Raw genomic sequence first — 26,069 nt, 5'->3', positions numbered from 1 at the left:
GTGTTTATACTACAATACTCTCTAAGTTTCTAAACTCCTCATCCTACGAATATTACTGAATTTTGCAATCACTTTATTTATACTGTCACATATTTATAGATCTTGCTTATGTCTCCCCTCTCCTTTTGTCTTTCCAGCCTGGAGTCCTAACCTTAGATTACTTTCACAAAAGACTCATCCTATCCTTCTTATTATTCATTCTGGTTGCTATTTTTTTCCTTTTGCATACTTCATGTGATTCTTTATCAAATAGTACAGAGTATTTTAGGCATAAATGTACTATAGCTGTGGCAAGAATAATTATGATAGCGATTATTTATTGTCAACTATCTTTGACAAACCTGTGGTGTGTACTTTGCACATTTTAGCACCTTTAATCTTCACAACAACCCTATTAGTATTATTGATAATTTACTTTTACATTTTATAGTTAAGGAAGTAGAAAAGTTAAATAACTTGGCTAAGGTAAAGCAGCTATTAAGTTTTGGAGCTTGGATTTGAACCTAGGCCGCCTGATTCATGGGATACTGACTACTGTAATCCTTTGACTGTAGGTCAGGAAACCTATATTGTAGATACGGCTCCATCACTTACTAGATCTGCATCCTTGGACATGTTTTGTAATTTCTTTGAACCTTAGTCCTTATATCCTAAAAGTGGGAAAAGTAATCCATTCACACCCCACAGGGTTGTTAGAAGGATAACATGAGATAACAAATATATGGTAGAGCTTTGTAAAATAGTAAGGGTACATTATCTGTATGTTTCATCATAAAGTCATTCAACAAAAGTTTTTCTCATGTTCATTAAGTACCAGGTGTTGTTATGGGCATTGAAAATGTGAAAATAGGGTGACCAACTTATCCTGGTTTTAGCAGTGAAAGTCCTAAGTCCCAGGAATCCCCTATGTTAGTTTCCTATTGCTGCTGTAACAAGTTACCAAAAATTTAGTGACTTAAAACAACACACATTTATTATCTTACAGTTTTGGGGGTCAGAAGTCCAAAATAAGTCTTAACTGGGCTAAAGTCAAGGTGTCAGCAGGCCTGGTTCCTTCTTGAGACTCTAAGGGAAGAGTCTGCTTCTTGACTTTTTCAGCCTCTAGGGGCTGCTTATATTCTGTGGCTCCTTCCTCGGATTATTCCAACCTCTTGCTTCAGTCTCCACATCTACTAATGACAGATCCTCCTGCCTCCTTTTACAAGGACTCTTGTGATTACATTGGGCCCACCCAGACAATCCAGGATTATCTCCCCATCTCAAATTCCTTAATTTAATCACTTCTGCAAAGACCTTTTTTACCATGTAAGGCAACATATTCAGGGATTAGGACTCAGACATCTCTGGAGGGGCCATTATGCAGCCTAGCATACCCCGCCTTGGTCCTGGCAAACTAGGAAGATTGATGACCACCCTAAAGAGGAAAAAAAAAGACTTGGTCAAGTGCCTTAAGTGGTGGATATTCAAATTTTTTTGTATTCCCCCCATCAGAAAAGCATTGTGCATGCACCTTTAATATGTAATTAATTGTTTATAAGATTTATACATATGTAAATATGGTATTAGTATACTAATAGCATATTGGTATACATAATAAATTACACAAATTAGATGATTAAGAAAGATGAGAAAGAGAATAAACAGTCTAAAACTTTATGTTAACAGACCTTTTTGTTCTTATTTAAAAAGTAGTAGTTTGATGAGAGGTGTGTGATTGACTGACTAGATTATTTTACATCAGAATGTGGATGAATAATAGCTTGTACTTAGCGCTGCTATTTTCTTGTTGGCTTGTGCTTGCATTATTATTATCTTTGCAGTCTTCACAGGAAGTTTTTCAAAGCTACTTCTCCATGTTGTGAGAGTCAGTTTAGTTAAAACTAAATAATATAATCCCTAAATTTGCTTCATTGAGCACACATAAATTGCAGTGCCTCACAATGTGCTGGAAGTAAAGCCCACTGTTTGTGGAACTTCTGTTCTTTCCTCAGGTTTCTGACTATATAGTCTCTGCTGTTATGACCAGCTGACCTTCAGATCAAGTGTGAATCCTTATATTAATCTTGATAAAGCTAAATTAATTAAAAAATAGCCTTTATTTTTTAGAGCAGTTTTAGGTTCATGGCAGAATTGAGCGGAAAGTACAGAGATTACCTTTAGTACTTGCTCTCTGTGCCCACACGTGCACGGCTTCCTCCATTATCAGCATCCCCCAGCAGAGTGGTTTAATTTATTTTTTAAGACTAAAAAAATCTATTTTTTTCTTCCTGAACCCGAAAGGATCATCTTGGAGAAGCTCATATATAGAGCTAATGAGAAGAGCCTGACATTCAAACAATTCTCATACATTTGACAAATAGGTACCAAAAATAGTTTAAAAGGTCTTTAGAAACTCGAAAGGAAGACTTTGTATTCTAGATAACGGGCTATCACTAGCTGTGTGTCCTCTGACAGATTATTTCTATGAGCCTCAGTTCTCATCCATAAAATGCTTTGCAGAATGGCTAGTTCAAGATGGGAGAATTTTGTTTCGGGCAGAGGAAAGATTCCTGTTGGTGGAGAGAGATGGGAAGGGAGGTTAGAGCCAGATTTTGAAGGGACTTGATTATTGTGCAGGTGAACTCTGATTTTAACCTGACTGAGAGGAGAATTAGTGAATTAGTTTAAATAGGAGAAACCGGAGAGTGAGGTCAGATTGATCTTTTAGTTAGATCACTGGGGGATAGAGTGGATTGGAAAGGACAGACATTAGAGACAGGGAGCCCTAAAGTGGCAGTCATACTAGGAGAGAGTTGATAGATATCCACAATATCTTGTGGATAGATATCCACAAACATTTTGTTAGGTAGAAACATTTATATGTTTAAAATACTTTAGTAAGAAACTACATGTTGCAGATTGTACTTTAGTGCCAGGTGTATGTTACCTGTTTTGTTTTCAAGACCATATTTTAAAGTAGATTCCAAAAATAAAATTGTACCTGTCTCAAGGGAATGGAAATTGTTTTTGAGTATTTGTAGTATAGGAATGTCAATCCTTTGCGATAGACTAGTTTCATAAATGCCGAATTTTTTGAAAGAAAATTTGGTTTTATTTTAGGACTTTGTTTTTGTAATGAATCACTAGTTAAAATTATTTTATATTTTCCGTAAAAGTAACAACTAGCTTTGGTAGAAAATGTTTTGTAGCATTAACATGGCTCATAAGTACTAAGCTTATTTTATATTTCTTTCTTTCTTTCTTTTTTTTTTTTTTTTTTTTTGGTGGTACGCGGGCCTCTCCCGTTGCGGAGCACAGGCTCCGGACGCGCAGGCTCAGCGGCCATGGCTCACGGGCCCAACCATTCCGCGGCATGTGGGATCTTCCCGGACCGGGGCCCGAACCCGTGTCCCCTGCATCGGCAGGCGGACTCTCACCCACTGCGCCACCAGGGAAGCCCTATATTTCTTGTTATGAGTATTTGAAATTGATAACAGGAGAAAATGTGTAAAGTGCTTAAAACAGTGCTTTGCTCACAGTAAGCCCTGTTATGTAAGTTCTTGTTATTCATTCATCCTGGGTGCTTTGGCAGAAGTAGGATCCTAGGCTGAGGTATCAGAGTTTAGAAGTAGGAATCCATACATCTGTTCAAAATATCAATATTATTTTGTTGCCAACAATGTATTTGGTGTGGTGGGGGTGGCTGAAGAAGCAGGAGACTTGAGCTCTGCCCTCAGGAGTATACAAGCTGCTTGTCAAAATATAGGTAGGTACTGGTGTAGTGGAAAGGGCATGAAACTAAGTTAGAGCTTGGCTGTAATCCTTTATTTCCATTATTGACAGTGAACATTTATTGGGCACTTATTTCTTTTTTTAAATTTTTTGTACAGCAGGTTCTTATTAGTCATCCATTTTATACACATCAGTATATACATGTCAATCCCAATCGCCTAATTCATCCCCCCCCCGCCCCCCATCATGGCCACTTTCCCTCCTTGGTGTCCATACGTTTGTTCTCTACATCTGTGTCTCTATTTCTGCCCTGCAAACCGATTCATCAGTACCATTTTTCTAGGTTCCACATATATGCGTTAATATACGATATTTGTTTTTCTCTTTCTGACTTGCTTTGCTCTGTATGACAGTCTCCAGATCCATCCACGTCTCTACAAATGAGCCAATTTCGTTTCTCTTTATGGCTGAGTAATATTCTATTGTATATATGTACCACATCTTCTTTATCCATTTGTCTGTTGATGGGCATTTAGGTTGCTCCCATGACCCGGCTGTTGTAAATTGTGCTGCAGTGAACATTGGGGTGCATCTGTCTTTTTGAATTATGGTTTTCTCTGGGTATATGCCCAGTAGTGGGATTGCTGGGTCATATGGTAATTCTATTTTTAGTTTTTTAAGGAACCTCCATACTGTTCTCCATAGTGGCTGTATCAGTTTACATTCCCACCAGCAGTGCAAAAGAGTTCCCTTTTCTCCACACCCTCTCCAGCATTTGTTGTTTGTAGATTTTCTGATGATGCCCATTCTAACTGGTGTGAGGTGATACCTCATTGGAGTTTTTTTTGTTTTTTTTTGCGGTACGCGGGCCTCTCACTCTTGTGGCCTCTCCCGTTGCGGAGCACAGGCTCTCGACGCGCAGGCTCAGAGGCCATGGCTCACGGGCCCAGCCGCTCCGCGGCATGTGGGATCCGGACTGGGGCACGAACCCGTGTCCCCTGCATCAGCAGGCGGACTCTCAACCACTGCGCCACCAGGGAAAGCCCCTCATTGGAGTTTTGATTTGCATTTCTCTAATAATTAGTGATGTTGAGCAGCTTTTCTGGGCACTTATTTCTGTTCTAAGTGTTTTATATACACTAACTCATTTTGTCCTAATTAAACTCTTGAGATAGACACACCATTTTAAAGAGATTAAGAAAGATACAAAGAAATTAACCAACTTGCCTACATTCTCAGTAAGCAGTGAGCTGGAATTTAAGTAGCCTGAATCTGAGCCTGTGCTCTTAACCACTACTCTGCTGCCTGTAGGCTGGGAGGTGGCCTTAGGCAAGTTTCTTTACCTTTTCTTTGTCAATTTTTTAATCTAAAAAATGAGGCTGACTGGATTGGCTCTACAAGGAATGAATAATAGAATTATTCATGAAGCTTTAAAAAAAAACCAAACATGCCTATGGCACTTACCTTGGAGATTTTGTTAAGTTTGGGATACTCTTGTGCATTCCAGTCATTACTGCTAAATTAAATGAATTCTGAGATTTTTCTTTTGCACTTTTAATATTCTAAGGTATCTGATTTGAGCATTAGTGAACAATACAAAGAGCTGAATTGTTTAGTAGTTTCTTAAAAAAGGGAAAAACTGGACTGGAGTTGTCAAGGAAGACTTGGTTTTAAGAGAAATGACATGTGTGGTTCATATACCTTACTTCTGTGGAATACAGGTGCTTCATGAACTGAAATAAGATACACTGGTGCTGCTAATATGAATAGTGGCCTTTACCTAGTTTGTGTGTGTGTGTCTGCTTGCCTGCCTGCAGTGGGCAGATAGTACTTAATTCTCAGGAGAAATGAGAAAGGTTATGAGTAAAAGAGACGATGTACTTGATATGGGTGGAAGTGATAGCAGACAAGCCTGAGTAGAAAATAAAAGCTAAAGTCATCCCTTGGTATCCGTGGGGGATTGGTTCCAGGACCCAACCTTGGATGCTCAGGTCTGTTATGTAAAATGGCGTAGTACACTCAGTCCTCCCTCTACCCAGATGTGGAACCTGTGGATGCGGAGGGCTGAGTGTATTCTGGAAATTGTGATGGGTTTTGCAAGCTAAACCAAGGAGTAAGGCAGTAAAGATCCAGCAAAAGAAGTGGTGTTTGGAGAGTGTTATTTTGACATCATTGTGTTACTTGAGAAAGGCTGGAGGGATGAATACTAAATGAAAAGCAATTGGAATAGTTGAAGTTTTTCATAACAAGGACTTGGCAGTAGAAATGAAGAGGGTTCATTGAGCAGAGATTTTTGAGGAAGTAAATGATCTGGTTTGGTGATAGGTTGGCAAGTTGGCAATGCAGTACAGTAGAAACAGCATTGGGCTACGATTCAGAACTGGGTTTTAGTTTGCCTCTAACCAGCTCTTTGTCTTCAACACCACCTTTCTGTTGTCCATCTCAATGTCAAGAGATGTTTACCGAGGCTTTTCTATGTGCTGCCTTCTGTGCAAGATTCTGGCGGACAAAACAGAAAAAGTAGCTGCTTTCTTGGAGCCTACTGTGGTTGAGAGAATAAATTCTAGGGTCTGAAATGATGAATCTGTGAAGTAAAGTTCAAAGAGGGAAGAGGAGTTAATTTTTTTTCTTTTAACTTGGGCAACTAGAAGAATTGGAGGTGTTAAAAAAGAACTGGAAGAGTTGCAAAGAGTTTTAAAGGAGAAGGAGATGTTAGTTGAGGCGAGTAGAATACCCTAGTGGAAACGTTATGTAGGCACTTAAATGCAGACTTCAGTGAAAATGAGATTTGGGCTGGAGCTGTCCTCATAGAGGGGATCATTTTTGAAACAGAACCTTTGAACATGGAGTTTCTGCAGATACCTAGAACAAACAAAGGTGACAAGCAAAGTAAAGCTCTGAGAGCGGAAACTAGGGAAGGTGGAAAGAGGTTTAAGGAGGTCATTTGAATGGTCAGCAATTTAAAAGTCTCAGCCTGAAAAGCTTGAAAATTGAGAGAAGGGCCTTGTTTTCAAAAGAGAGAGGTGATTGATAAGTTTTTGTGAGTGAAAATAGAAGGTATTTGGAGAGTGGTAAGTGTGAGCTCGTACACATTTGTTTCGAAGCCAGACGGGATACAGGAAGCTGGAGTAGCCTCATACTTGTATGTTTCAAACCATTCAACCCATTTCGATTTGAGGAAGGATACTGAGGGCCTACTGCAAGGGACTTGAGCATCTGTGGATTTTGCTATCCACAGGGGGTCCTGGAACCAAGATACCTAGGGACAACTGTTTACACTACTCTGGAATTTGATAAATGAAAGAAGTTAAGGATAGTAGCTGATAACAATTGCTAACATTTGAGTGCATATTCTGTGCCGGGCTAAGCATTGCACATGCATTATTTCATTTTCCCATTTTACAGTGGAGACATACAGGTTTTATAATTTGTCCAAGAGAATGCACCTGGGATTAACAGTTAGGTCTTTTGACTCTGAAGTCCATGCCCTAGCCACTACACTACAAAGCTTTGTATTTATCTCTTGTGGCTGCTTTCTAAATCAAGAGGTAAATATTGCCTCTCCCTTGTAATAGTTCTTATATTTTTATGTTCTGCTGTAACTAGCCATGACTAACATCATCAGTTCTTAAGGGAATGGATTAGTGTTATTTTCTCACCTTTCTTTTCATTTATCTATTGACCAGAGAGTATTAAATAAGAAATGTAGCACTAGAGAAAGATCGTAGGCTTTGGAGAGGTAGATCTAGATTTGTAGTCACAAATTGAGTGACTTTGGGCCAGTTAACTTCTGAGCTTTAGTTTATTTGTAAAAGTTAGATTAATATTTTAATCTAAACTGCCTGACACACTAAAAAAAAGACTGTTTTCTTCTAGAGACATCAGATATTTAGGATTGGATTGATCATACTCTGTTTATGCCGCCTTCTGTATGGGTCCCCCTTTTTCCTCCATTTTACATCATTACTCTTTTATCTTCTGACTTCATTTTCACGCCTATCTCCCCCATGTTAGGCATTTACCCTAGAGTATATTTGATGTGTTTTTCCGGTTGACCTTCAGGTATTTACTTCATATATTTGTGTTTTCTTCCAAAACAATGTTTTGTTTATATGTTTTAAAATTTACATACAGGGTATAATGCTATTAATCTCATTCTTTTTCCTACTTTTTTCCACTGAACACTTTTAGAAGCTTGTTTTAGTTACTAGAATCATCATTAAGTGAATTCTACGTAGTTAATGATGTGGCAGATGCCTCAGGAAGGCCTGATGTCATTTATTCATTCATTCAATGGGTGTTTATCAAGCCCTTTGTGTGCAGGCTGCTTCTAATGAGAGACTTTATGCCAACAAATGCATTTGGGAGTATTTGTTCCAGTTGCTTGTCTTCTGCACTCCCAGTACTACAGATGAATTAGGGTGGTTTTGTAGTAAATCTTAATTACCTGGCAAGGTGAAACACTTGTCTTTGCTTTTTTTGTTAATGTAGTTATTCTTAGACTGGTTTTTCCATATCATATTTAGAACATTAGGATCCTTCAGGTTATTTTGTTTGTTTGTTTTTGTCTTTAGGATTTTCTTTTAATTTTTATTTTATATTGGAGTATAGTAGATTTACAATGTTGTGTTAGTTTCAGGTGTACAGCAAAGTGATTCAGTTATACATATACATATATCTATTCTTTTTCAGATTCTTTTCCCATATGGGTTATTACAGAGTGTTGAGTAGGGTTTCCTGCCCTATACAGTAAGGATCCTTCAGGGTTTTTTGTTGTCTTTGTTTTGGCTGCGTCAGGTCTTAGTTGCAGCACGCAGGATCTTTCGTTCCAGCGTGTGGGCTCAGTAGTTGCAGCATGCGGGCTTAGTTGCCCTGTGGCATGTAGGATCTTAGTTCCCCAACCAGGGATTGAATCCGCATCTCCTGCATTGGAAGGCTGATTCTCAACCACTGGACCACCAGGGAAGTCCCCCTTCAGGTATTTTGATAGGAGTTATATTTGAGTGGTGAATTACTTTGGGGAGAATTGCTGTCTTTACTCTGCTGTTAGTAGCATTCCATCCATGAACATATTAGATCTTCATTTGTCTCTTCATTTTATGGTCATTATTAGAGTTAACACTTTTTCTCTATAAGTGTTTGTAATTTTTAAGGTTAATTTCTGTAAATTATTTTATAATTTTTGTTATTGCTAATAGTTTACTTTCTATTTTGTTATCGCTGGGGAGGAAAATATTGACTTTTTTGCTTATATTTTTAAATTGAAATAATTTACATACAAAGAAATGCACATATGTTATCAACTGTATAGTTGGATCAGTTTTGACAAATGCATACATCTGTGTAACTCACACCCCATCAAGATACGGAACATTTCCATCACTCCAGCATGTTTTTTCATGTCCCATTCTACAGAATTCCCTGAAGCAACCGGTGATTTGATTTCTATCACCATGGTTAGTTTTGCTAATTCTGGAACTTTGTTTAAATGGAATTATACAGTATTTATTCTGGTGTCTGGCTTCTTTCACTCAGTGTAATGCTTCCAAGATTTATCTATCTTGTTTCATTCATTAGTAATTCATTCCTTTTTATTGTGAGAAGTAGTACATTGTATGAATATACTACAGTTTGTTTACATTCTCCTGTTGAACATCTGGGCTGCTTCCAGTTTTTGGCTATTAGGAATGAAAGCTACAGGGGACATTTTTGTATACATAGTTTTCATTTCTCTTAAGAAGTACCTAAAAGTGGAATTGCAAGCGCCAAAACAGATGGATATCGCATGCTTCTGGATATCATACCCTGAGAAAGAGACAACATCGCTTATGAAGGCTTCCAGCCAGGAATACATAACCTGAATCTGGTCGTGATGAAACATCAGACAAACCTCAAAAAAGGACCATATTATTTCAAAATAAAAGGACTATGTCCTTCAAAATGTCAGTGCCACATAAGGTAAAGGCCAAGAACTATTCCAGGTTAAAGGAGGCTGAAGGCACATGAAAAATGCAGGATATGGTCTTACACTCAATTCTGTACTTGAGGTGGGGAGAGGGGGAATGCTGTAACGACACTACTGGGGACATAGATTATTGTGTCAATGTAACATTTACTGAGGTTGATAATTGTGGCATGGTTGTATAAGAGAATATCCTTATTCTGAAGAAATACATACAGAAGATATTTAGAGATAAATTACATAGAGTGGGGAGAGAGGGAGGGCTATGTGCTTGCCAGGAGCAAATGGCAAATGATGGAACCAATGGGTCAAAATGTTAACAATAGGTTGATATGGGCAAAGGGTTTGTGGATGTTCTTTGTGCTACGTTGGCATTTCTTCTGAAAGTTTGAAATTATTTCCAAATAAAAAGTGGGGAAAAAAAGAGTGGGATTTCCTTTTTCTCTGTGTATGGTGTTGATTAATCCACTCAAATTTCTTTAATTATCATCAATTCCAATTTTTGTATACTTTGTGCCAATTTTGTTATTTTTCTAGAAACATCCATTTCTTCTGAGTTTTCAAATGTATTCGTATATATAGCTGGTAATATTTTGTAATTTAAAAAAATCTGTTTTGTTTGTGGCTATTTCATGCTTTTAGAACATATTTTGTTAATTCACGTCACCAACTCTCCTTTATCGGTTTTTCCAGAGGTTTATCTTTTTAATATTTTCGTCGAAGAACTAACTTTTGGTTTTCTTAATCTTCTTTGCTTTTTTCTGGTTTTGTTTTTTATTTCAGTGATTTCTGTCCTTATAGTCTTCCTTTTTTCTTTAGATTTACAGTCCTTTATCTTCTTGAGTTGAAAGATTAGCTGTTTTGTAATCAGTGTCTCCAAATGTGCTCAGAAGCATAGTTTTCCTGCTGCCGTCTTACCAGCATTACTGGCATCCCACCAATTTCTACCTGTAGTCTTCTGCCACAATGTTTTGTAATGTTCCCTATTGTTTCCTCTTTAACCAAAGGATTATTCTGCTGCATAATTTTGTTTCCAGGCTTTAGAATGTTGTTAGCTGTTGTTGTCCTAAGTGACACTCAAATGTGAATTTTACAAGACTTTAAATTACATTTACTCAGAAAGTTAATACCTTTCTATATGAATGGTGAATCCATGCCACATTATTGGGGAGGAATTAGCAAAAAGGGATAAATGTCCTCTTAGTTTCCAGATTCTATTTTTTGAGTTTGTGTGTGTGTGAGGGGATGGTGGGTGGGTGGGTGGGCGAGTTGGGGAGTGGTAGTGGTGGAGGTGATGGGACTGATGGAAAGCGGAATGAAAAGTGACCTAATTTCCTTTCTGCTACTTGCTACAAAACAGCTCCCCTTAGAACCCTTATTCATTTAATAAGTATTTATTAAGCACATAATGTTTGCAGGTTTTGGCTTTGTAGGGTGGGGCTAAAGTATCAATAGTTAGGAATATGGAATTGATTCTCAAAGAGTTTAAGTGTAAGAGAGGATATACATGGCACAGAATCAACTTACAAATAGTAGAGGGGAGTACTCATTTTCAACTGAGGGAGAGTGTCAGAGGCTCACAGACTGCCATTTATCTTGATGTGATTTGTGGTGGTGAACTTCTTAAAAGTTTTGAAACTCATCAGGCTTGGGATTTTCATAGTACAGTTTTTGAAACTTGCTTAAGTAGTATGGAATGAGACCCATTTAATCACGCAACAAAATGCCCTCAGCCATTGTAATGGGACCCACTGATTGTTAATGAGGGGGCATGCATATCTAATTCACCTGGGGGAACTTGTTGAAAGTAAAGACCCCATTATAGAGATTCATTCTTCTTCAGTAGAGTTGGAGTGGGTTTGGGGTATTTCATTTTACTTTGGTGATTTAAAATTCCTTGACAGTTATTAGTTGGTGATAAATTTTATCTATTTTAGGCTATTTCTTATACACAAAATTAAGGTTATCTTTACAGGTCTGTCCTTAATTAATATCTGTCCTTAAATAGGGACTGATATGTTAGAGGTATTTAAGTGATACTATTGATAAAGCTGGAGGAATAGGGTAGATAGGTAAAGAATGTAGTCTGTATTAATGTCAGGTGTATTCGCGTTCTTCAGAGAAATAGAACCAACTCTCTCTCTCTCTCTCTCTCTCTCTCTCTCTCTCTCTATATATATATATATATATATATATATATATATAAAATGAGGCATTGGGTCACACGATTATGGGAGCTGAGAAGATCCACGGTCTGCAATCTGAAAGCTGGAGACCGAGGAATACCAGTGGTTAATTCAGGCCAAGTCTGAAGGCCTATTAACCAGTAGAGCTGAAGATATAAATCCCAGTTAAAGGGCAGGAGAAGATGAGATGCCTCAGCTCAAATAGTGAGCAGAGGAAAAAAGGGCAAATTCATCTGATTTTTGTTCAATTCAGGCCCTCAAAGGATTAGATGATGCCCACTTACATTGGGGAGGGCAGTCTACTGAGTCCACTGATTCAAATGCCAGTCTCACCCAAAAAACTCCTAACTTTGGGTAATGGGATTTGATTATATGATAGTAAAAGTAAGGATCATGAGATTTAAATGTCTTTTGGACATCTTCACATTAACTGTGAATATTAGGATTTATACACACATATACACATACACATGCAGAATTCTTGATGATAAAACTAGTATGTGCTCATGGTAGAAATTCCGAAAGTATAGAAAGGAATATAGAAAATAAGGGGGCATAATCTCGAAAATTCTAACACCCACAGTTTTGAGTATCTGAAACTTTTTGCTGTCCCAAATATGTGTATATATACACACAAATGCACCTACAAACACACATGTGTACACACACACAGCTGAGAAACAATGCAAAAGTCTATCAGTAAAGAAATATTTAATAAATAATGATATATCTGTATGAAACTTTGAATAAGTAATATATTCTTGTGGTTCAAAAGACATAGAGTATTATAGAGTGAAGAATATCCATTATCCTGTCACCCAGTCACTCAGTTTTCTACCCTGGAGGCAACCTAGTGGTGCTTTTTTTTCTTTTCTTTTTAATTCTTCCAGAGAAATTTATGCACATACAGGTGCCTTTAGTACACATATGCACACATGGTAGCATACTATATGTATATATTATTATGTACTTTGCTCTTCTTTATTTTTTTTTTTGGTTTTAATTTTTATCAAAATGATGTATTCATATCAAAAAGTCAGATAGCTCTAAAAGGATTTTGTTTGTTTGCTTTTGCAAATAAGCCATTCCCTCATCCCTCTTTCCCCATTATTTCTTTCAAGGAAACCACTTTTATCTCTTGGCTGATGAATTTTATGTTTACCTCTTTGTCTCTAAAATAATTGCTTTAATGTCAGTTTTAGGTATTTTACTACAGATGATCAGATTCTCTTAAGCACATGCTAGTAATACAGTTTAGTCATAATTTGGGTTAGATCAGTATTCAGTGTTTATATTATGACTATAAATGATACAACTGAGCTGTATAGTAAAACATGATTACTTTTCCCTTTTCTGTTCTACTTTTCCTTTTTCATGGTACTAATATTTGACTTGTTTTGTTATGTTTGCTTATTTTTCTATTTAATTACAAATTATCTGCCAGTTATGTAAATCTGTTCTTGAGATTTTCAGACTCATCAGTTGTGCTGTTAATTTCATCCTCCTAAAGAAGACTCTTCCAGAGCTTCTGATGACCTCCAATTTAGTATGGTTGCCCTCTGTTCTTTGTGTACGTACAGCTGTCATCCTAGGAATTCTCTTTCCAGTCACCCTGGGGATTCCCTTTTCCTCTCTCATCTCACTACCATATTGTTGTGATTATTGTGGTTTCTTAGATGTCTAGTTTCCCCACATTAAAATCTTCTTGACTATTCTATTTATATAAAGTTTAGAGTCAGTCTGTCTAATTTTTTGTTTCCTTTTTTGCCACTTCAGTATGTGGTTTTCAGATCATATTACCTTAAATTGTGTAAAATTGACTTCTTTTTTTCAACTTAATTGTCAATAATGGCAATTTCAACCATTTCTACTATTAACAACATAGAATATGTACTAGTATATGTATAGAACATTTCTCACTAAGTTTAGTATTTTATTGTAATACTATAAAATACTATAAAATACAAAATAATAGTATTATATTGTAATACTATAAAATACTAAATATTTAGTATTTTATTGTTTCTATCATAACGGGGACTTTTCTTCTGTTAAATCTTATAACTGGTGGTGATGATTTGAGTAGAGTCTGTTGATTTCTTTCTAAATTTTATACCTAGGAATATAATTTTATACCCAAGACTTCTTTTTTCTTTTTTTCCAAGACTTCTTTTAATAGGTGTTTCTTTTTAATTTACCACCTATATAAACTCATTATCTGCAATTAATGATAATGTTACTGTCTCCTTTCCCATTTTACACTGCTTTTGTCCTCATATTATGTAATACTAGTGATAATGGACATTTTTGTCTTGTTTCAGATCTAAATAGGGGTATTTTTTGGTTTCTTCACTGAGTATGATACTGGCTTTTAGGCTTATGTGTTATGCATATGTTTCCCATGTTAAATGTCTACTTATTACTGTTTTATTGACTTTAAAAATCTTGATGGTTGTGTAAATTTATCAGATGTCTTTTGGTGACGGTAATCATGAGATGTTTTTCCTTGATATTTTTGCATGGCAAACTAAATAGGTTATATTATATTGAACCATTTTTGAATATCGGAGCTAAGTTCTACTTGACCATAACAGTGGTATTTTATATCTTTGGTATGTTATTGGAGACTTTTAAAATTTTTCTTTAGCTGTTTTGTGTCTGATTTCATATTATTAACCTATAGTATTTATATGTATGTGCTCTTTCTGTTAATTTTTGATATCACTCTTATGTTCCCTCTATAAAAATAATTTGGAGGCTTCTGTGCTTTGAAATATCAATAGTTTAGGTAGCTTTAGAGTTATCTGTTCCTAAATATTTGGTAGAATTTAGAATATCATTGGCATTTGATGCTTTCTGAGGAGGTTAGCTCTTTGACAACTTTCTCTGTTCCTTCTGTGATAATTATCAGATACTTCTTTTGTGAAGTTTTTACTGTTTTACCTTCATGAGATTCATGATGCCTTACTTGGAGTGCTGATAACACTGTTTATGGTTTTCTTAGGACATTAAATAAAAAATCTTCATCTTATGTACATTTGTCTTCATCATTAAATTGTTACGTTCTCAAGGGCATTAGGATAAGAACCATCTGTTTATTGCCTCAAATTCTAGTCCAGGTATGGAATATGTTGGCTTAACAACTTTTTTTTCTTCTTTCTTTCTTCTGTTTTTTTTTTGGTGGTGGTGACGGTGGATGTTTTACAGGCTTCCCAGTTGGCATGTATGTTGCAAAGAGAGTTCTTCAGCTTCATCATACTACTCTCAAGATGACAATTGTGCACTAGAAAATGAAGATGTACAATTCCAGAAAAAGGTACCTTAAATGAAGTTGAAGTTGTAATTTGTGTATTAGCTTTCTGAGACTTCCTCAAAACATTTGGAATAAAAGTATTTCAAAAATACTATGATATAATTTTTGGTGGAGATTTGTAATTTTCTTTGCTGTAATATGAGGAGTTACTCAGGTAATTCTGAAATTAATGTGACTCTGAGATATTTATATATTTATTCTTATTGCTTATATTTGGAATGTTGTAATAACATCCTTAGTCCTACAGCAAGGAGAAAAAATAGTGCCTATTCAGAGAGAAAACTAGGGTTCTCTTTTTAATGCTTTAACTAGCAAAGGGTTTCTAAAGAAACCCCAGTCTTATAAATTAAAAACTATTAGAAATGAGGATTGTAGGGAAAGTCTGCAATTAGTGGCTATGTACTTTGTTTTATATAATTGTGTGGAGTGAATAGACAGAGTCCAAAAAATCTGATGGTGTCTAAATAGTTTATTATTTTATCATTTTAAATGATGAAAGGTGAGTATTGACTTTAGCTAGATTTGGCTCCCCCTCCCCCCAAATCAATATACTTATTTTAAATTACAGATGTAATTTATACCCACTATAAGATATTCATATTTATATCCCATTCCACTCCTCAAAGGAACCACAATTTACGGTTTCTTGTGAAAACATTCAGACCATTTTCTGTGGTTATAGATATATCATTTTATAGCACACAAATTAATGTTTTAATTTTTGTTCAAAAAATATTGTACAAATTTATTTCTCCTCTTCCCCAGTAATATCTCATGGATACCTTTGCATGTTACTGTATTCTTCTGAATAGCTACATTTTTATTCTGTCATATGGGTATATCACAATTTATTAAGCATTTATTTATTGATAGACTTTTGCATTGTTTCTCAGCTGTGTGTGTGCATGCATGTTCGTGTGTACGTTTATGTGTGTGTGTGAATGCACAAACTTATAATTACATGCTTGGGCTGTTTTTATTTTTGGCATGATATTGTGTTTAGAGTAGATTATTTAAATTTCTGAGTTACACAGGATATATTTCTGGGATGGAGCAGTTAAAATTTTGAAGACTATTGCTGGGTATCTCTCCGAATAAAGTATAATTGTGTGCTTCTATCTACAGTCTGTAAGATTTAGAGCTAATATCTTCTTTGATGAGAAATTTGAAAACTTAAATGTTGTAAGAATGAGTTTAAGCAAAGCATTAAGGAAGGGGAAACATTCTTTCAGCAAACATTTGGGTACCTAGTATATATGCTATACAGGCTTAGATAATGATGAATATGAACTTCGCTTTTATGAAGCTTATATGCCAGAAGATAAATTTAAGGACAATATATCTGAAATTCTAATTTGAAACTCAGTGTCAAGAGAGATGACACAAAGAACTATAAGTACATTCATTTATCAAGTATTTACTGACATACAGTGCTGGGTAGTAGGACTAAAGTGTTTATTAAGAAATCAGCTGTAGTGTATATTTGGAAGGCAGCTATGCTCATCACTATACCACCAGCGCACACATGTAGTATACATTTGAAGTGAAGCAGTAAGGAGGGTAATGCAGGAAGGTAGACAATAAGCATGGAAACAAATAAAAGACATTAAAGTCACAGTAAAGTGTTTTGGTTGTAAAGTATAGAAAGATGGTCTTTAATGTTGCTTCAGGACTGTTTTGTGAAACAGTTTTATCCGTTGACCTTTTCTTTGTTGCAATATAGGATGAAAGAGAGGGACCTATCAATGCCGAATTATCGGGAAAAGTGGGTTCAAGCTTACCTGTTCCTCCAGAAGAACACAAGTTAAAAGATGACTACATTGTGAATGTACAAGTAAGCTTTGTTGCTTTGATTTTTAATGATATGCCTTTTCAAACTGCTTCACAAAACAGAAAACCTGTTTGGTCACCATATTGTGTATTTTTATTTTTTTCTTTTTGTAGTACCATGCAACTGGCCTTAATACTAGTCACCTGCTAAGAATACTACTTTTGAGAAAATTCGGAATTACAGGTTTAGTAGTAAATGTGACTTTTCTCTGTAGTATAGGTTTGGTTGTAAGTCCTCCTTTCTTCTAGATTCCATTTTGGCTTTCTGTAGTTTATCTTGTCTCTTCAGTTTTTCAGATGTCAGGGGAAATTATTTTCTGACTTAACATATTTGTATGTAGAACCCAGAGCATTTTGATACCAAAATTTTACCACTTAGTGTGGAATATGGATTAATAAACAATAGGTTGAGTGTGTTTTTTCCTTTTTCTCTCATATTACATCCTAAATGTTATTTTCCATACCAGATTTTATGAAAGATATTAAAAACTAGACCAGAATGTAAGCTGATCAGAATGCTGAAGCATCTGGAAACCATTTAATATCAGGAGTGACTGAAGGAACTGGGGATATTTGATCTGGAGGGAAGAAGGACTAAGGAAAAACTAAATATCTCAAGTATTAACAAATACAAATTTCAGCTTAAAAGGAGGGAGAATTCTCTTTAAAAAATGCAGCCAGAGTTATCTTATAAGTTAATTGGGTTATCTAAGGAGATATAGTAAGTTTCATTTTATTGGATTCTGGAGGACATTTGGAAAAGATTTGTGCATAAGAATAAGAGAAAAGTGATCTCTGTAGCCCTTCAGTTTTATGAGTATCCTGAACAGTCCAGCCATTGTTCATTTTCCTGAATCTTTATTATGGTATTCTCTTGTTCAAATACTTTGAAGTGCTTACTGCATCTTAGAGACCTGTGCTGTTCAATATAGTAGTCATTAGCTACCTGTGGCTATTGAGCATTGGAAATGTGGATAGTCGAAGTTGGGATTTGCCGTTAAGTATAAGATACACATCGATTTTGGAGACTTAGTAAAAGAAAAAAAAAGTGTAAAATATCTTACTGATTTTTTTATATTGAACGCATATTGAATGATAATGCAGTATTTGATAATATTGTAATGGTTCTTTTCTAAAAGTCTCCATCATAAAATGCAAACTATTTGTACTCTTTTGTGAATTTTTCGTTCCAGTGTAAATAATTCCCCAAATGATGACATTTTATTTTGTATTCTTCTGACTCTGCCTCATGTTTTCTTTCTGCTGCTGTACTGGCCGTCCTATTCTTCAGAACCCTAGTTCTTCTAGTCCAGAGTAGTCCTTAGTTTCTCTTTACCTTGAACTGAGCATGAGTACCTCTCACTTGATACTCATTTAGTAACTATTAAATGTCTACCGTGTGCTAGATACTGTGCTAGGCACTAGGAACATGAAGATCAAGAAAACATAGTCGGGCTTCCCTGGTGGTGCAGTGGTTGAGAGTCCGCCTGCTGATGCAGGGGACACGGGTTCGTGCCCCGGTCCGGGAAGATCCCACATGCCGCAGAGCGGCTGGGCCCGTGAGCCATGGCCGCTGAGCCTGCGCGTCCGGAGCCTGTGCTCCACAATGGGAGAGGCCACAACAGTGAGAGGCCCGCGTAACGCAAAAAAAAAAAAAAGAAAGAAAACATAGTCCTTACTCAAGACATTTATAGTGTAGTTGAAGAGAAAGAAATAAATAAGGGCAATTGAGGTGTTATAGATCCTGTGATTAAAGTCTGTACAGAGAACAAGTGGAGGCATAGAGGAAGGGGAATAGCTAATTCTATTTAGGGTTAGTTGTGGGGGAGGAGGTACTGATAAGAGGTTTTCAAACATGAGGAGGTATTAAGTACGTTTCAGTTTGTGTTTTGGAGGAGTGAATGGCCCAGAGCATATGGGCCTTGAAGGAGCAGCAAGAATCATGTATTGCTTTGTAATGTTATTTATACATGCCTTGTGTTGTTATTTGTTGATACACATTGTCTTCTAAACTGCTCAGGGGCAAAAACTATGCGCTGTACTATTTTATATATTTATATAGGATTTCTGTGTTGCTATTAGCATTAATTAATTACAGTAAGAGGGAAATTTTGTGGGTCCTGGTATAAAATAGGAAAGAAGAAAGACAAGCTGCTTTGTCCTAGTTTATGAAATGCTATGAAAAATGTGTAGAGCCTGTATTTTAATATGAAATATATTCCTTAGAGTGGTAATGTTGGAAGAAAGGATTTTTATAAAAGTACTTTTTTAGTGAACATTATTTATTTATATTGTTACTTTTGAGACATACTTCTTATGATACCCTCTTCAGCTAAAGAGATAATTTATTAATCCCAACATTAAATATAATTGACTTTTTTAAAAACAGAATACGGAGTCAAAAAAGTTAAGTCCATCTGTGATTGAAACACTCCCTACAGTTGATCTACATGAAGATTCTTCCAGTGTAGTTGTGGACAGTGAAAATGTGGAAAATATTTCCAGCTCATCTACCTCAGAGATCACTCCAATCTCAAAGCTTGAGTAAGTCATTACAAAGAAAAAAAAATATGATTAGATAATGACAGAAAAATTTCTTTGATCCTCAAATTTGGCATTTAGGCTATATAGCAGATCTAAGTAATAATGCCTATTTTCTTTTTATACATTGTTTAAAGTTTACTTTCCATATATAGTTACTACAAAATATTGGCTATATTCCCCATGTTGTACAATACATCCTTGAGCCTATCTTACACCCAGTACTTTGTACCTTCCACCCTGCCACCCCTATATTGCCCCTTCCCACCCTCCCCATTGGTAACCACTAGTTTGGTCTCTGTATCTGTGAGTCTGCTACTTTTATTATATTTATTAGTTGTATTTTTTAGATTCCACATATAAGCTATATCATATGGTATTTATCTTTCTCTGACTTATTTCACTTAGCATAATGCCCTCCAAGTCCATCCATGTTGCTGCAAATGGCAAAATTTCATTCTTTTTTTTGGCTGACTAGTATTCCATTGTTTGTGTGGGTATGTGTGTATGTGTGTGTGTGTATATATATATATATATATATATATATATATATGTATATATATATATACATACACCACAGCTTCTTTATCCATTTATCTGTTGATGGACTCTTAGGTTGTTTCCATGTCTTAGAAATTGTAAATAATGCTGCTGTGAACATTGGGTACATGTATCTTTCCAAATTAGTGTTTTTGTTTTTTTCAGGTATATACCCAGGAGTGGAATTGCTGGGTCATAGTTTTAGTTTTTTGAGAAACCCCCCTACTGTTTTCCACAGTGGCTGCACCAATATACATTCCCACCAACAGTGTACAAGGGTTCCCTTTTCTCCACATCCTTGCCAATATTTGTTATTTGTAAACTTTTTGATAATAGCCATTCTGACAGGTGTGAGGTGACATCTCATTGTGGTTTTGATTTGCGTTTCCCTGATGATTAGTGATGTTGAAGGTTTCCTTAATTTAGAAAATCTCTTTTATACTCCTAGCTCCAGCAACACTACAAAGAACAAAACAAAATTCCCTTCTCTTAATACTACATTAAACATATCCTTTATCAAATGAGTTAATTTATATAAAATGTATAGGACAATATCTGGCACATAGTAAAAATACATGTGTCAGTTAATATCATCATTTTTATCATCACTACTATTTTTTTTTTTTACCACAGCACTTTTTAGACACCTGTTCTCTTCAAGAATGTAAGGGAATGGGTTGAAGGAGTTGTACACAGAGATGTTACAGTTACCATTTAGGAGTTTGCCCTGGTAAGGGACAAGGTAACAGAAGACATGCTTAGAAATAATGATAGTATTTAACATTTTTAAATATTAAATGCTTAGAAAGAATTTAAGGCTAGATACTGTGTACCTGAACAGTACATCTTATTTTCTCATTATATTGAACATGACAGTCTAGTGAAATGGGAGTGAGGTAAAGAAAAATAATAAGGTATATATTTTTAAAATGAAATTATAGACGCTTTAAGAATTTTAGTGAAGCGTTTTGAGATAATAGATGATTTCTTGATACTATAGGCAACAATTCTAATATTGGTATAATGTACTAATAGAAATGAAACATTAGAGAATATGCATTTAGAATAAATAATTTAAAAATCTTATTTTTGGCAAGATCAGATATTAACCTATAATATTTTGTTTTAAAATTTGGTAATTAGCTATTGGGTTGGCCAAAAGTTTCGTTCATTTTTTTTCCGTAAGATGACTCTAGTAGCACTTAGTCGTCTTTAACTTCATTCGAAGCAGTTTTGTTAGATTGTATGTGACAGCTGTCATATCAGCATGCATTTAAAAAAAGACATCAAAATTGGTGAATTTTTGTGTAGCCATTTTAATATTGAAGATGGAAGAAAAAAAGCAGCATTTTCAGTCTGTTATGCTTTATTATTTCAAGAAAGGTAAAAAAGCAACTGAAACACACAAAAAGATTTGTGCAGAGTATGGAGAAGGTGCTGTGACTGATCGAACATGTCAAAAGTGGTTTGCGAAGTTTCATGCTGGAGATTTCTCGCTGGACGGTGCTCCTCGGTGGGGTAGACCAGCTGAAGTTGATAGAGATCAAATTGAGACATTAATTGAGAACAATCAACGTTATACCACGAGGGAGATAGCCAACATACTCAAAATATCCAAATCAAGCATTGAAAATCATTTGCACCAGCTTGGTTATGTTAATCGCTTTGATGTTTGGGTTCCTTATAAATTAAGTGGAAAAAACCTTCTTGACTGTACTTCCGCATGCGATTCTCTACTTAAATGTAATGAAAACATTCTGTTTTTAAAACAAATTGTGACGGGCAATGAAAAGTGGATACTGTACAATAATGTGGAATGGAAGAGATCATGGGGCAAGTGAAATGAACCAACACCAACCACACCAAAGTCTGGTCTTCATCCAAAGAAGGTGATGTTGTGTATATGGTGGGATTGGAAGTGAGTCCTCTATTATGAGCTCCTTCCAGAAAACCAAATGATTAATTCCAACAGTACTGCTCCCAGTTAGACCAACTGAAAGCAGCACTCAACAAAAAGCGTCTGGAATTGTTAATTAGCATTTTGTTATTAGTAAACAGAAAATGCATAATCTCCCATCAGGATAACGCAAGACTGCATGTTTCTTTGATGACCAGGCAAAAACTGTTACAGCTTAGCTGGGAAGTTCTGATTCATCTGCCATATTCACCAGGCGTTGCACCTTTGGATTTCCATTTACTTCGGTCTTTACAAAATTCTCTTAATGGAAAAAATTTCAGTTCCCTGGAAGACTGTAAAAGGTACCTGGAACAGTTCTTTGCTCAAAAAGCTAAAAAGTTTTGGGAAGATGGAATTATGAAGTTGCCTGAAAAATGGCAGAAGGTAGTGGAACAAAAGGGTGAATATGTTGTTCAATAACATTCTTCGTGAAAATGAAAAATGTGTCTTTTATTTTTACTTAAAAACCGAAGGCACTTTTTTGCCAACCCAATATTTAAAGGCCAAGCAAGGGCACTAACAGATCGAGTCAACAGTTTACGTAATTTAAATCTTTACATGATTTAAAATATCTGAATTCTTGAAAATCGTCTGCAGAGCTCTAAAGCATTCTTTTCTGGCTTAGATTTGTTTTGGAAATCAGTAATATCACTTTTAACTTATGGTTCATTATATCCATTAAATTGTCAGATTGTCTTTTTTGTTTCTATTTTAGTGAAATAGAAAAATCTGGTACTGTTCCTATAGCCAAGCCAAGTGAAACTGAGCAATCTGAAACTGATTGTGATGTTGGTGAGGCCCTTGATGCAAATGCTCCAGTTGACCAGCCTTCCTTTGTCAGTCCACCTGAAAGGTGGGTGTGAGCAGTTGTTTGCCCTTTGTATGGTTCTGTAATAAACAGCAGTGTCACGTTTGAGTAGACTTCGGTGCATGCTTAATTCCACTTTATGACTGAGAGGAAACTGATCCCTTTGTACTCCTTTCTTGGTTTACTTTGTACGCATGTACACTTATAATAGTTTAGATTGCATATACTCATTATTCAGCTAAAATTTGTTTATTTAATATGCCTTTTGCTTTCAAATAGCCTTGTCAGCCAGCACATAGAAAATGTGTCATCTTTGCATGCTAAAGGAAAGATAACAAAATCGGAATTTGAATCAAAAGTTTCATCAAGTGATCAGGGTGGTGGTGACCGAAAATCTGCATTGAATGCTTCAGATAATTTAAAAAGTGAGGTAGGTAAATAACTTGCACTATATCCTACTTTATTATACAATGCATTTTTGTTATTAGCTAATCTTGTAATTTGCTATCCGTATTTGCCGTAAAGTCAGGGGATCAGTAGTTAGTGATGAATGTGGAACTGAGGTGAACTGTGCTCCCAGATAGCAAGTGGTTACTTCACAGAACTATTGCCAGTATACTGTTTATACATAGTGTTGTCCCAAGTATGAACTCTCTTGGGTTATATTTAATTATAAAGGTTTTTTGCCACCATTGATTATTTGATAACCAGATACATAAAGTCCTTATTTAAGCAGTTAAGAGAGCTATATAGAAGAAGTTATGATTGTTAAGTATCTTCAGAATAAAAATTTAACTCAATAATACAAGATTAAATTTAGTCTCTTCAACCAGAATTATTTTAAAGGGACATTTTACCCTTTGTTATTTGTGTGCAGAATACAACTAGACCAGCTTATATTAAAGAATATGGTTCTTAAAATAAAGACAGGGCTCATTCCTGTGTAGCAGTTTTACTTTCTTTTCTTCTTTCGAGTTCTACTTTGACTTCACGTAGAGGCCAGCACAGAATTTCCTGAAGAAATGTTGACAGAGAAGTCTGCTCCCTTCAGCTAAGAAATAGCTAAATAAAAGAGATGAAGGCCACTCTATGCACTTCAAAACGCGTGGAATCAGAGTATTTTAAAATACTGAGTACCACATCCACATTTATTTCTTTATAATTTGGATCTTCTGTTCTCCACCTTTTCTTTCACATATTTTCTGTGAATCTGCACTCATAACTAACTAAACTTCATTCTGGAGACTTTACTATCATTGGGCCAGCTGTTTATTCGATATCTTTTATAAATATAGAAGGTCCCCATTTCCTAGTCCAACATCTTGAAGGAAGTAATTTTCCCAGTGAAACCAAATCAAGCATATGTTACAGTTCAGTTATCAAATACCACAGGCATAAATAAAATTAGACAAACATTACAAAAATGCCTTCTTTGAGCTATTTAAGTATCAAATGTAAAATTCAAGCATGGCAGCCAGTTTTGTCCAAGATTTGCTTGTTCTCCTTAACCATTTGCAGCAGTGTCTTGCAGATCCTTGAGATAACAGGGATAAACTCTCTCCTACTCACACAAACTTAACAGGGCAGAATTATTCTGAACTGGATAGTATATAAAACTACTGGACACTTTATAATATGCTCATTATCTGACAATTTTTCTGGAATATTAAGTTATTTAGGAGGTAATTAATGCAGTTAAAAATTCCACTCTTTTGCCTGTTATAATGCTTTACAAAGTAATTTTATTGTATTGTTTAGTTCTCTTATTTGTTGCTAAGAGGCGATAGTGATTGCTCTGCCTGAGTCTCACAGAGTGTGTGTACGTTCTTATGTATTTCTTTTAGTATTTGGGCTTTACTCTTAAGTATCTCAACTATATTAATTTTTATAAATAATTGTTTATTTTCTCATTCAAACTAGATTTTTGTTATTTAATTTTTAAATTAAATTAGTATAATGCTACTTCTTTAATTTTATTTTCTGCTATGTATATTTTTAATAGCCACATACTTTATTTGATAAGTTAGTGTGTTCTGTAAAACGCTCCGACGTGGAGGTTGTATAGGAACCAATTTGCTAATAAGTCTTCCTAAAGGGAGATAATAGGTATTTGTATTGATGTATTACACTAATACACTAATTAGTATTAGTACTCGAAAATGTGCCCTAATACAGGAAATATATACTGTATGAGATTTGTGCTATTTACCAAAGTACACTGTCTAAATAGATGTTTTGTACACTTCTCAAGGTACTGTTAATAAGTACATTATGTGTTGTTTTAGGAGTACAGAAATAATTTAAAAATGGAATGAACATCATTGCATACATTCTTCCAATTAAGAAAAAAATTACAGATTGAATTTTATGCCCTTCCCAGTTACATTTCTTCTCTCCACTTCAGATATAACCATTGTCTTGAATTTGGTGTTTTTTACATTGGTAGAGCATGTTTTTTAACTTTTACCAAATATGCATTGCTACAAACAATACATACTATTATTTGGCATATTTTGAAACAATGTAAAATGGTATCGTTCTTGTCTTAAGTATCATTTTACTCAACATTGTTTTTGAGTTTTGTCTATTCATTGTTCAATTCTACCACAATTTATTCTTCAATTAATGGATATTTAGATTGTTTCTAATTTTTTTGATGTTATCCATAGTGCTGCAGTAAGTATCCTTATGCATATTTTCTTAGGCACATATGTGTGTTTTCACTGATATTTATACATAGGAGTGGAATTATTGGGTCATAGGGTATGCATATCTTTATTTAATATTCCTAAATGTGAAACTCACTTTAGCAGTCTAATAGATGTACATGGCTCAATAGACTGTCACACTTTAACCTCAGATTAGTATAATTTATTTAGTATCTTTAGCTTTCCTTTGCATTCCCTGATTATACTGAGAGTGAACATTTTGTATTTTCTCTTTGCTTAGTTTATTGTTATTCCTTTACTCTCCCCCATTATTGATTTGTAGGCAGTCCTTATAGTTGGTAATAATTGTTTGTTGGCTGAATGTGTTGCAGGTATTTATTTCTGTCTCTGGCTATTTGAACCATGTGGTTTATGGTCTTTTGATATATTTAATTTTTAAATTATAATCTATCCAAATGTATCAGCCTTTTTAAAAATGATTTCTTTCTTCATCTTGTTGAATCCTTTTATAGCCTGAATCATGAAGATGTTTTTCTGTACTTTCTTTAAGCT

General features: G+C 35.3%; 1 protein-coding gene across 15 annotated transcripts in view; it reads left to right on the top strand.

The window, feature by feature from the left end:
- Positions 1-26,069, top strand: part of SUCO (SUN domain containing ossification factor) — a 75,099-nt gene that overhangs the window by 2,903 nt on the left and 46,127 nt on the right. For 7 of the 15 annotated variants that reach the window (XR_016393137.1, XM_089911073.1, XM_089911056.1 and 4 more), the window contains exons 2-7: positions 15,067-15,175; positions 16,896-17,006; positions 19,392-19,546; positions 22,199-22,342; positions 22,756-22,893; positions 23,128-23,278. Coding sequence is in view for 14 of the 15 variants with exons in the window: in XM_089911073.1 (XP_089767199.1) it covers positions 15,067-15,175; positions 16,896-17,006; positions 19,392-19,546; positions 22,199-22,342; positions 22,756-22,893; positions 23,128-23,278 (808 nt within the window). In the remaining variant the exon portion in view is untranslated. Of the gene's footprint in view, positions 1-15,066; positions 15,176-16,130; positions 17,007-19,391; positions 19,547-22,163; positions 22,343-22,399; positions 22,441-22,730; positions 22,894-23,127; positions 23,279-26,069 lie in introns of those variants that run through there. The other 8 variants (XM_022560181.3, XM_022560176.3, XM_022560179.3 and 5 more) reach the window with 6 other exon arrangements.

This window comes from Delphinapterus leucas, chromosome 1 (assembly GCF_059928025.1).
Source record: "Delphinapterus leucas isolate spDelLeu-1000000601 "Yukka" chromosome 1, BTC_Dleu_Yukka2, whole genome shotgun sequence".
Classification (NCBI taxonomy): domain Eukaryota; kingdom Metazoa; phylum Chordata; class Mammalia; order Artiodactyla; family Monodontidae; genus Delphinapterus; species Delphinapterus leucas.
The sequence above is the reverse complement of the archived record's forward strand: the minus strand, read 5'-3'. Positions and strand labels throughout refer to the sequence as shown.